This window comes from Drosophila montana, unplaced genomic scaffold, assembly GCF_035044405.1.
Source record: "Drosophila montana isolate Dmon_TW-CO22-7 unplaced genomic scaffold, ASM3504440v1 contig_1624_1, whole genome shotgun sequence".
Classification (NCBI taxonomy): domain Eukaryota; kingdom Metazoa; phylum Arthropoda; class Insecta; order Diptera; family Drosophilidae; genus Drosophila; species Drosophila montana.
This window is the reverse complement of record NW_026996559.1, coordinates 490282-502984: the sequence shown is the minus strand read 5'-3', so window position 1 is coordinate 502984 and position 12703 is coordinate 490282. Positions and strand designations below refer to the sequence as shown.

At 40.2% G+C, this 12703-nt stretch overlaps 2 protein-coding genes across 2 annotated transcripts; both read right to left on the bottom strand.

Moving 5' to 3' along the window:
- Nucleotides 1–2092: 2092 nt before the first annotated feature.
- On the bottom strand, nucleotides 2093–3073 carry LOC135440613 (uncharacterized). Its single transcript, XM_064699885.1, has 2 exons — nucleotides 2482–3073; nucleotides 2093–2410 (listed from the first exon to the last, which is right to left on the bottom strand). Exons 1-2 carry the CDS (start codon nucleotides 2485–2487, stop codon nucleotides 2123–2125), a joined length of 294 nt encoding a protein of 97 aa, XP_064555955.1. The 5' UTR covers nucleotides 2488–3073; the 3' UTR covers nucleotides 2093–2122.
- Nucleotides 3074–10553: 7480 nt separating this feature from the next.
- LOC135440556 (uncharacterized) lies at nucleotides 10554–11636 on the bottom strand. The gene has a single exon (XM_064699802.1). The coding sequence runs from the start codon at nucleotides 11517–11519 to the stop codon at nucleotides 10554–10556; it is 966 nt and encodes a 321-aa protein (XP_064555872.1). The 5' UTR covers nucleotides 11520–11636.
- Between the last annotated feature and the right edge of the window lie 1067 nt (nucleotides 11637–12703).

Here is a 12703-nt window from a genome sequence, read left to right as displayed (position 1 = left end):
AGCCTTGACTCAATACTTTGTGGAAATGAAACCCAAAGGAAAATAATTAAAAAATAAACAAAGAATTTACGGACAGAGATGGAAGATGCACATCTTCACATATTCATAAAGATATATAAAGTGTTAGTACGTAGTAGCGAAAAATTACGCAAATTTGGACATGAACAGGCGGGTTGCTTTGGGGCAACAGGTTTTTTGAGATCAACACAGGAAGGATTGCTTCCCACTATGCTACTTCCGCAGTTCCAAATAGATGGATGGATGGTACGGATGAATAACTATACTCTACCTGGCACAAACATTTGCACAAGAGCAGCATACCCTTTTTTACCCATTTTCATTTGTTACAGGGTACAAAACTGTCTAAATTTTATTTTCATAATCATTTCTCTAAGCAATGATAATGCAATAATTGTGATGATCATTATCATGAACAAATAATCATAAGACTTATAGACATCATTTTGGATAGTAACTATCGCTACAACTTAAGGAAATACGTGTACCGCTAGGAATCAACTAAGAAATGAATACAAGTACAATGCTGACTGCCAGGTTGCAAGACATTCAGAGCATACAGCAAATCCTTCGCACCTGTGCCACACTTCCTAACGGCTGTTACCGGCCTCTCGGCAACATTACTGCTTGATGCCCTGGCTAGGAATAAGTTCCGGGCGTGCTTCCTTCAAGCACCCTGATAAGACATTGGCCTCTGGAAGAACTCGACTACTTGGGTCGAGATGATTGTTAAATCTAACCAATCTCAGTATATCCCATTAGGATCAAATACGAGGGCTGTCTAATAAAAAATAAAGCAATTCATAATATCCTAATTGATAACTAATTATTGTTCCAATTTCGGCCCAGTCAAATGCCTACTCACAGCTGGTAACAAGTTCTCAGAGTTACCAAGATGCAAAATGAAAGAGGAAACCCTAGTTAAACAGAATGTCTACATAGTCATAGATAAACTGGCTGACGCAACATTCCATTGAAAGGGGATCAGCCAAGTGATGGGGCTGAACAAAAACAAAGCTTTTAATATAGAGTCAGAATTGAATAAATATGACAGCTCTAAAATTCGAATTAGAGATTGCGAAAAAATAGGGAACGTTGGGGAACGATAAATCTAAGCTCAGAAGGAAGTCAACAGTAAACGTTGCTGTAAGGATTTTTTAATCACCAACAAATCCAAGAAACGGATTTTTAATAACACTGTTTCTCAGCAAGGATGCATTCTTACGTTTTGGCGGAGTGGGGCCCCCAAATGAAAGCAATATTTTGGTGCTTTAAATTTTAGATATAGCTTTAACACTCAGTTCTCTTCCGTCCCTTCCGTGGAAAATTTAAATCTGCCCGTGCTACCTTAAATTCCGCTTCTATTTTTAAAAAATGTTTTATGTCCATCGAAGAAGGAACCAAATTTGGAATCAACGGCTTCCGCTTATGATAGTCTTGTGGTGAGAAGCTTGAAGCTTAAAAATAAACATTCGTTTGACTCACAGTTTCCATTTTGCGAAAAGCATATTTAATCAATTTTCCCAAAGATCTTTTCGAATAAGTTTGAAGCCGATCCGATAGTGAAAGAAAAAGTTGCAAATTTTTCGCCAATTGCCAACCATATCCGACTTACAGACTTTCACCTGACTTACAAGGACACATTTAAATAAGCTATTGTTCGTTGTTAAACTCGATCGATAAACCCTACGGACTTTTAAGCAAAGCCCCGAATCTAGTTAACTAAATATATCAATGAGTTTGTCCGGACTGACTGACTGAGTCGGGAATCAGGACTGATCAACGTTGCATTTAACAGGTAAATCTTGTACTACAGCCAATATCATTGATAAGCATATTTGTCAGAATGCGAAGGTGAGCAGGGCTAGCTAAGGATACACATTTTCTATTGACTTGTCGGAAAGAACACTCTCAAAGATCTTTTAAGCTTTTTTGCAGTGGACTATAGTACTTCCTGGCCCACGTTTCAGCGAAAATTCGATTTGTTTAGGCATGTACAGATTTTAAATTTATTAAAGAATAAGCTTTTACATTAAACAAAAAAAAGTAAAAAAAAAAGAGTATTGAAGCGTATAAGCGGTAGCGTTCCAGGGGACTGGTAAGCTTATTTCTTCTCCTTCAGCCAGCCGCCGTAGGCGAGGGGCGCATCGTAGGCATGTCCAACACGCAGCAGAGATGGGGATGAAATGTAGGCGGCACGGTGCAGTGGCACGACGGAGTGGACGACGGGAACGGCAACGGACTCCACGACGGGCACATGGCGCACAACGGGCACATGGCGGACGACGGGCACGCTGCGCACAATGGGAACTGTTGCGTAGCTGCTGCCATAGATGGCGCTGCTCTGGCCGAGGGCCAAGCAGGCGGCGAACAGGAGGCAAGCAAGGAAGAACTGCAAACGGTGTCAATAAGTAAGTAAGTGGTCCGGACAGCAGCTCAAGTGCGGATCGATGGAGGACTTACCTTCATGTTGATTTGATTACTGAATGATTTGTGTTGAATTGCTCGGTCAGTCGGCGCGTTTATATAGCAGCCGGAGAACCTTGTCAAAAGTAGATCAGCTAAACTGGCCGGAGACACAAATAGAACAGCATTTGAAAAACCCAATCGAAATAAAATGGCGTTATGTAAATTTTGCTTGTACAAAGGTAGGGATTTAAATGTTTGGCATTATTATTGAAATATTTAATTCACGTATACGCATATACGTATCTGAATGACGCTCGACTGCCTCATCTTCTAGACGAACGCCCATTCAATCGGGCAGAACAATGAGAACTTGTTCCTTACAACAATCGCTGCTCCGTGTCAGAGTCTGAGTCTGAGTCTGACTCTGACTCTGACTCTGAGTCCGACCACGGTCTTTCCGCTTGTCGCCATATCCAACTTAGCGCCTTGATTGATTCTTTTCATTGTATAAATTTATCGATCGTGGATTATTTGGTTATATTTATGGTATATTGTTTGCCGGACTACTCAAATGCAAATCAATGCCCCCAACTTTAGTTAAGCTACCCTATATGATTTTATGCTGTGTTTCCAAAATACAAACTCAAATGCTTGCAAATACAAAAAAAAAAAAAAAATTTGTTTTCAAAAAAAATTGTTTGTCTTTTATTTTTGTTTCTCGTGCCTTTGTTTTGATTTTGTATGCCCAGTACCCAATGAAATGTCTTCAAATAAGTAGTCAGATATTAGTGAAGATATCCGACTGTAAGATACCCTATATCTATAACATACATTTATAAAGCTCTCTTTATATATACAAGTTATTTATCGCGGGCTCATTTCATATTGAATAATCTCCGTCCGCATTGTGCAATCTTTATGAATGCAACAGTTGGTGCCTATGTATCGAAAAATTAAATTGTTTTATGTAGATATAATCTCTATATATAAAACTGTTTGTCCTGACTGACTGACTGACTGACTGACTGACTGACTGACTGACTGACTGATTGGTGATCAACGCACAGCCCAAACCGTAAGAGCTAGGAAGCTGAAATTTTCACTGTAGTTACCTTATGTGATGTAGGTGCACGTTAAGACGGGGTTTCGGGAAATTCCACTCGCAAGTGTGGAAAAATCGCGAAAAACGTTTGTATGTAACTTTTTTGTTTACCATCCGATCGGCCCCAAACTTATTTTCAAAGATCTTTGTTCAAATTCATTTGAGGGGTGTTTCGCACTTTTCGGAAAACCCATTCCTCCTTGGTGGAAATGGAGGTCAAAGATTTGGTGGGTGACGTTTCGCACTCAAATTCATTTCCTGAGATCTATTAGAAAAATCATTTGAGACGTGTTTCACACTTTTCGCAGAATTCAAACTTCTTCGTGGGGAATGCGATTTAAAGATTTTTTGGGCGGCGTTTTAAGTTGTGTCCGATTTGCTTCAAACTTATTTTTAAAGCTCTACATAAGAACTTAATAAGTACGTATTTCAGCGATTTGGGAAATTCCACCAGCAACAGTGGTAAATTGGCGGAAAACGGTTGTATGAAAGTTTTTTGTTTACCATCCGATAGGCCCCAAACTCATTTTCAAAGATCTATGTTCAAATTCATTTGAGGGGTGTTTCACACTTTTTGAAAAATCCATTCCTCCTTGGTGCAAATGGGGGTCGAAGATTTGGTGGATGACGTTTTGTGTTCAAATTTATTTCCAAAGATCTATAAGAAAGATCATTAGAGACGTGTTTCACATTTCTCGCAAAATCTAAACTCCTTCGGTGGAAAATGCATTTCAAAGATTTTTTTGGTGAATTTTAAGAGTTTTCCGATTTGCATAAAAGTTGTTTGAATCCCGTCCGATCAGTTTTAAAATCATTTTCAAAGCTTTTTTGATTTTATAACATACGTGCCACGGGCAAGGCCGGGTTATACCCGCTAGTCTATATATATATAAAACTGTTTGTCCTGACTGACTGACTGACTGACTGACTGATTGGTGATCAACGCACAGCCCAAACCGTAAGAGCTAGGAAGCTGAAATTTTCACTGTAGTTACCTTATGTGATGAAGGTGCACGTTGAGACGGGGTTTCGGGAAATTCCACTCGCAAGTGTGGAAAAATCGCGAAAAACGTTTGTATGTAACTTTTTTGTTTACCATCCGATCGGCCTCAAATTTATTTTCAAAGGTCTTTGTTCAAATTCATTTGAGGGGTGTTTCACACTTTTTGGAAAATCCGTTCCTCCTTGGTGGAAATGGGGGTCAAAAATTTGGTGGGTGACGTTTCGCCCTCAAATTCATTTCCAAGTATCTATATGAAAATTCATTTGAGACGTATTTTTCACTTTTCGCAGAATTCAAACTTCTTCGGGGGCAATGCGATTCAAAGATTTTTTGGGCGAAGTTTTAAGTTGTGTCCGATTTGCTTCGAGCTTATTTTCAAAGCTCTCCATAAGAACTTAATAAGTACGTATTTCAGCGATTTGGGAAATTCCACCCGCAACAGTGGTAAATTGTCGGAAAACGGTTGTATGAAAGTTTTTTGTTTACCATCCGATCGGCCTCAAACTTATTTTCAAAGATCTTTGTTCAAATTTATTTGAGGGGTGTTTCACACTTTTCGAAAAATCCGTTCCTCCTTGGTGGAAATGGAGGTCAAAGATTTGGTGGGTGACGTTTCGCGCTCAAATTCATTTCCAGAGATCTATAAGAAAAATCATTTGAGACGTGTTTCACACTTTTCGCAGAATCCAAACTTTCTCGGGTGGAATGCGACTCAAAGATTTTTTGTGCGAAGTTTTAAGTTGTGTCCGATTTGCTTCGAGCTTATTTTCAAAGCTCTCCATAAGAACTTAATAAGTACGTATTTCAGCGATTTGGGAAATTCCACCCGCAACAGTGGTAAATTGGCGGAAAACGGTTGTATGAAAGTTTTTTGTTTACCATCCGATCGGCCCCAAACTCATTTTCAAAGATCTATGTTCAAATTCATTTGAGGGGTGCTTCACTCTTTTTGAAAAATCCATCCCTCCTTGGTGCAAATGGGGGTCGAAGATTTGGTGGATGACGTTTTGTGTTCAAATTTATTTCCAAAGATCTATAAGAAACATCATTTGAGACGTGTTTCACATTTTTCGAAAAAACCTAACCTCTTTCGGTGGAAAATGCATTTCAAAGTTTTTTTTTGTGAATTTTAAGTTTGTTTGATTCCCGTCCGATCAGTTTCAAAATCATTTTCAAAGCTTTTAGAAAACATTAATTTTATAACATACGTGCCACGGGCAAGGCCGGGTTATACCCGCTAGTGTAGATATAATCTCTATATATAAAACTTTTTGTCCTGACTGACTGACTGACTGACTGACTGACTGACTGATTGGTGATCAACGCACAGCCCAAACCGTAAGAGCTAGGAAGCTGAAATGTTCACTGTAGTTACCTTATGTGATGTAGGTGCACGTTAAGACGGGGTTTCGGGAAATTCCACTCGCAAGTGTGGAAAAATCGCGAAAAACGTTTGTATGTAACTTTTTTGTTTACCATCCGATCGGCCTCAAACTTATTTTCAAAGATCTTTGTTCAAATTTATTTAAGGGGTGTTTCACACTTTTCGAAAAATCCATTCCTCCTTGGTGGAAATGGAGGTCAAAGATTTGGTGGGTGACGTTTCGCGCTCAAATTCATTTCCAGAGATCTATTAGAAAAATCATTTGAGACGTGTTTCTCACTTTTCGCAGAATTCAAACTTCTTCGGGGGGAATGCGATTTAAAGATTTTTTGGGCGGCGTTTTAAGTTATGTCCGATTTGCTTCAAACTTATTTTTAAAGCTCTTTATAAGAACTTAATAAGTACGTATTTCAGCGATTTGGAAAATTCCACCCGCAACAGTGGTAAATTGGCGGAAAAAGGTTGTATGAAAGTTTTTTGTTTACCATCCTATCGGCCCCAAATTCATATTTCAAGATCTATGTTTAAATTCATTTAAGGGGTGTTTCACACTTTTTGAAAAATCCATTCCTCCTTGGTGGAAATGGAGGTCAAAGATTTGGTGGGTGACGTTTCGCACTCAAGTTCATTTCCAGAGATCTATTAGAAAATTCATTTGAGACGTGCTTTTCACTTTTCGCAGAATTCAAACTTCTTCGGGGGCAATGCGATTCAAAGATTTTTTGGGCGAAGTTTTAAGTTGTGTCCGATTTGCTTCAAACTTATTTTCAAAGCTCTACATAAGAACTTAATAAATACGTATTTCAGCGATTTGGGAAATTCCACCCGCAAGTGTGGAAAAATCGCGAAAAACGTTTGTATGTAACTTTTTTGTTTACCATCCGATCGGCATCAAACTTATTTTCAAAGATCTTTGCTCAAATTCAGTTGAGGGGTGTTTCACACTTTAAGGAAAATCCATTCCTCCTTGGTGGAAATAGAGGTCAAAAATTTGGTGGGTGACGTTTCGCGCTCAAATTCATTTTCAGAGATCTATAAGAAAATTCATTTGAGACGTGTTTTTCACTTTTCGCAGAATTCAAACTTCTTCGGGGGGAATGCGATTCAAAGATTTTTTGGGCGAAGTCTTAAGTTGTTTCCGATTTGCTTCAAACTTATTTTCAAAGCTCTACATAATAACTTAATAAATACGTATATTAGCGATTTGGGAAATTCCACCCGTAACAGTGGTAAATTGGCGGAAAACGTTTGTACGAAAATTTTTTGTTTACCATCCGATAGGCCCCAAACTCATTTTCAAAGATCTATGTTCAAATTCATTTGAGGGGTGTTTCACACTTTTTGAAAAATCCATCCCTCCTTGGTGCAAATGGGGGTCGAAGATTTGGTGGATGACGTTTTGTGTTCAAATTTATTTCCAAAGATCTATACGAAAAATCATTTGAGACGTATTTCACGTATTTCGCAAAATCGAAACTCCTTCGGTGGAAAATGCATTTCAAAGTTTTTTTTGGTGAATTTTAAGTTCGTTTATTTTATAACATACGTGCCACGGGCAAGGCCGGGTTATACCCGCTAGTTAGTTCATAAAGTAACGTACTCTTCTTACATTCAATTGTTAAAGTCGACGCATGTATACGATAGGACCTCGTTGATCGAGAACATATATTTTGAATGGAGTTTGAGGTGCCTTCTGCTGCATATCCAATTCCTATTTCCAATAAGTAATAGGTAAAATAGGTAAATAAAAAAAATATAGATGAACATAAATAATTAATTAATTGTTTTAATTAGTATGCTTCAGTTAAACAATAAAATACATCTCTTTATATGCAAGTGCTTGTCTTGACGGGCTGATGGTGGAAACGGGAGTCAAAGATTTGCTGGGTATAATTTCGGGCTTAATTCAACTTCCAAGGATCTTTATGAACTTTATTTCGAGACGTGTTTCCCATTTTTCGCAAAATGAGCCCCTATTGAATACAAAAATGCGGGCCAAAGTTTCTATAAACTAGAGCTTATTGTTAGGCTTTAAGCTTGACAGCACGAGACTAAAATAGAGTGAAATTCAATGGACTTCAAAACTCGTTTTCACATATCAATGGAAAATAAAACGTATGACGAGGACTTCAAGATACGATGGGTAAAGTTTAATTTTCAATGGGTGTTAACCTGATATCTCAAACTTGAATTTAGACCAGGCGAGGCGGGAAATACCAGCTATATAGCACAAACATTGTAGACATTTATCATATAGTGATTATGCTGTGCGTTTGGCAGTAATTATTGCATAAGTTTGGATCAGTCTCGCCTAAGATTTACCATGGCCAACATTAGTCACTTTCCTCTAATGTCTGTTCAGAAACCAAAGGTTGGTGGAGTAAGACAAATCGAGTATATATAAAGTATATATATTATTAATCACTTAAAACGATCAGAGTCGATCCAGCTGTGTCCCTTTGAGTCTGTCTGATCGTCTGTGTAACGCCTAAAGACCTGAAATTAAAAACATATATTCTTCCATGGATTTTTTTCACTATTTTATCCCGTTTTCATAATATCGAGGAATAACGATTTTGGAACTCGAAAACTATAAGAGTTTGGTACGTAACTTCTCAAATTTAAATCATTTACAGATTAAAAAAATTTCTCGCTCTCCAAAAATGTTTATTAAAGGTAGGGTATTGCGCTATGTATATACACGCGTTGGAAATTTCACAAAGATCAGACTACAGACACCGAAGTTAATCAGGAGTGCATTTCCCATTAAAAGTGTGGGACTAAGGGACCAAGAGGCATACATTCAGCATACCTCATAGTCTGGCACTCCCGACTAGAGAACTCGTACTTGTTTCAAATTTAATTTTTATAATCGATCTTTCCTTAGGCTCGAATGGGAGATTGTATCTGAGGCGAGCTCCACTCACCGCACTTATTTAAAATTATTAAAAATTATTCACATAAATAAAAATGTATAGCTCAAATTTCGGTATGCGAAAAAAATGTAAAAACAGAAACAAGTTTGTTTTATGCCCTACACGAATGTGTCGTAAAAAATTCCTGAATGTATTATTTGTCAGGCTTGAACAGCTGGCAAATTAAACATTTTTGAGCCAGTTCGAATACATTTCATAAAATTGATTTTTAAAATTCTGTTTGCATTTCGTTAAATAATTAAAGAACCAAACGAAGTATTATCTTTGGAGTTACCATAGTAAAAAGTCAATTGAAAAATATAAAAGATTGGTGTACAGTCAAAATACAATTTGCAATGTTTTATTAAGATAATTTCCAAAACTGAGACCCTGATCAAGAATATGATACCTTATACATTAAGGTATGTCTGACTTGGCTACACACACATTTGCACAGGGTATTCAAACTTTTTTTATATCCTAACAAGTCAAATAAAATAATCAGAGAAATGTTTGAATGCATATTAGAATATCTTATCTTTGAGCACAATTAGAGATTTTCAAACATATTTGATTAGATAAATCTACCTATGAAAACAAGCTTTGACAACTAAGATGATATCTTATTATATTAGTAGCACATCTATTAAATAACACTATCCAGGAATAAATTTACCTAATGGGCTATGGCTATGCTTCCTTCAGCCCATTACATACATTTGCATAAAACCATAATACTCCCCTTTGCCCATTTTCAATGGGTACAGGGTATAAACAACTTTAAAGTATGGTGTAGAATAAAATATATTTTACATTATACTAATATTAAACTAATCGGCTCGAGGTCAACATTGTTGGTCTTTATATTTATGAATAATAACTAACAAATACCGACAAATAATCAGGTTTTATACAGATAGCTATAGTAAAGAACTTCCCGGTAATATCATCAGCCGACTCTGGCATCGCCTTTAGGATTGCAAATGCCTTGTCCCCATTTCGAGCCTGTAACTTGTTGAGAATTTCAAGCGTCGAACGTCAACGAACAAAGCAAAGCGCAGATATCATCTGCTATCTTAATTTTTTACCGTTCGGTTCGCCGGTTACATAAGAAATAGGTTTCACATGGGACGCAGCATCAATTGAGTTGGAGATCGTCTAAGATTTGTATAAGATTTGTGTGTGCCACACAGATCGACAAAGCGATGGCATCCGAAATCAATTTGGAGTTACGCCAGCTGCAGCGACCCACAGATGCTGGTGCCGAGTTTCACCTTTGGCTTTGGCTTTGGCTCGGATCGACTCGGATCTACGCATTTGGCAACAAGAGCTCGACTCGAAATGAATTCAAGTGGCTGCAGACGCCTCTGCAGACTGCCCACTGCCAAGGGCATTCAATGAAAGTCGCGTCGCTCATTATGATATAACTTTTGGCCCACAACAAGTTACCAAATTGGCTCTCTTTTGTCGTTGCTGTTGTTAGTTGTTTGTTTCTTTATGCTTTTATGTTTTATGTATTTATGTATTTATTAACAAATAATTTAACAATGACGAAGCGGGCGATGCTGGGGGGCCACTCGCTCACTTGTTGCCCCCGCATGCCCAATAGATATATGCAACTAATGGACTGTCTAATGACTGCGATGAGTTAACCTAGCGGGGAAAAAAAAACAAAAAAAAAACAATTCATTTGGTCTAACTAATAACTGGCCGACGAGGTCTCTACCAGCCGGCGGGCTGAGCGCTGCTCCAACCGCCGCTTGAGGCGCCGCCGCTGCTCCAGCCGCCGCCTGCGGAGCCACCGCTGCTCCAGCCACCGCCGCCGCCTGAGGCTCCACCTTTGCTCCAACCAGCGTTTGAGGCGCCACCACCCACGTGCTGCTGCTGCTGCTGGTTCTCCTGGACGCGCATCACTTTGAGCGTGCCGCGTTGCACGACATGGCCGCTCTTGAAGAAGGCACCCTGCGCTTTATCCGCGCGCATTATAATGGCCTTGCCCCGGTGGCCAAAGGTGTCAATCAGCTGGTTATTAATGGCATCCACATTGCCATAGCCGCCGCCGCCGCCGCCGCCGCCGCCACCGTACAGTGCATCCTCCTGCAGCACCAGCTGTATGATCTGGGGCAGAATTGCTTTCAACTGCTGGTTGTGGTAGGAGGCATCACCTCCGCCATAGCCATGACCAGCGGCATAGGATTGGCCGTAGGAGTAGTCAGAGCCGCCGCTGTTCGCATGATAAGCCACTGGCGCAGCGGGTGCTGCGTGCTCGATCACCTTGTACACCTGCTCGCCATAGGAGCCGTGACTGTGACCACTGGCATAGCCATGTCCATAACTGTGTCCGCCTGCAGCTCCGCCGCCATTGCCGTATCCGTGTCCATCTTCCAGAATGACTTTGATAAGCTGCGCTGAGCCGCCGCCGCCGCCACCATGTCCATGGCTATAAGATCCACCGCCGCCGCCGCCTCCTCCATGTGCATAGGCATGCCCATTTCCGTGAGCACCTCCGCCCCCACCAATACTAGTTGGTGTCGCTATCACATTGTAGGTGGTGCCGCCAGCACCGCCGCCGCCGCCGCCACCACCTCCTCCGCCCAGAAGCGACAAAAAGGTGGCATTACAGACTCCCAACGTGGCCAGTAGACAAACGAAGACCTGAGTCGAGGTGCAGAGAAGTGCATCAGTCATGCATTTGCGTTGCTTATCCAAAGGAGCAGTTGGTAACTCACCTTCATTTCGGCTTTCTCTTAATCTCTCTCCCTCTCTTTAGTTAGTTTATGCTCGAGCACCTGTGCGCGTCGAGCTGTTCCCGGTCAGCGAATGATGCCACTTTCGCGTTGCCGATGAGCTTTTATACAGACGCACGGGCTTCACGGCATCACGGCATCATGGCTTCACGGCTGCGCTGCTGCGCGGTTCGGCAGCTCTACAGCTCCACAGCTCCACAATTCCCGTTAAAGGGCCGTCGGGCGTCCGGAATCGGTTGCAACAACGCGCTGCTCGCTGCTCGCTGCCAGCTCGTGACATATGTAAGCTTGAGCCGACGCCGAAGATGAAGAGCCGGCGATGCGCATGCGAAGGGGAATGCGAATGGTAATTGGAAGACACGCGTAATGCGGCGTTGGCCCAAGCCGAAGTCAAATCATTTTGCTTTCGTGGGCTAGCTTTCTGCTCATCCCAACTCTCGTAATTCACTTAAGATATTTGAAAAGCTTCAACAAAGACAAAGAAAACAGATATCTAGTCGAATATGCCCGACTTAAAGATGCCCTGCAGCCAGCGCCGAGTAGCGCTCACCCTCTACCCCCAGCCCCACACAATACAAATGGGAAATAAAGACATACTGGGTATGTATAGCTTACTTTTGCGTGCTTAGAACCTATACTGGAACGGAGTAGCTGTCGACAAATATCAAATCTATCTATTTCGCGAATATAGAAACCTAGATTTTACAGCTTTTAGAGCTACGGTCTAGACGTTTTAAACTCTGTTTGGCGTTTAACAATTCCTTACTTCGAAGATTCTCTGTTCCTGACTTTTGTGACCTTATTATACCAATGTGAAAAGGGTACAGGGTATACAAAAATAGAAAAGAGAAACATATCTTTTATTTGACCTTCCCCCTCCTACAACTTTCATCGTACAGGGTGCCTATTTAAGTATGTATTTTGAACTATAGCACACACGGCTTCATTAAATGATTACTTTATGATGATATCTTGCAATATAAAATACTGTCATACATTTTATTGGCTTAATGTATAATTGCCTTGTATATTTGTAGAGGGTATTACAAGTTTATCATGAAATGTGTGTAACGCATAGAAGGAGACTTCTCGGGCCTCATGAAGTATATACATATATATTCTTGA

What these genes read in the sequence shown, in the direction of transcription:
- LOC135440556 (XM_064699802.1), bottom strand. Translation starts at nt 11,519, where the DNA reads ATGACTGATGCACTTCTCTGCACCTCGACTCAGGTCTTCGTTTGTCTA.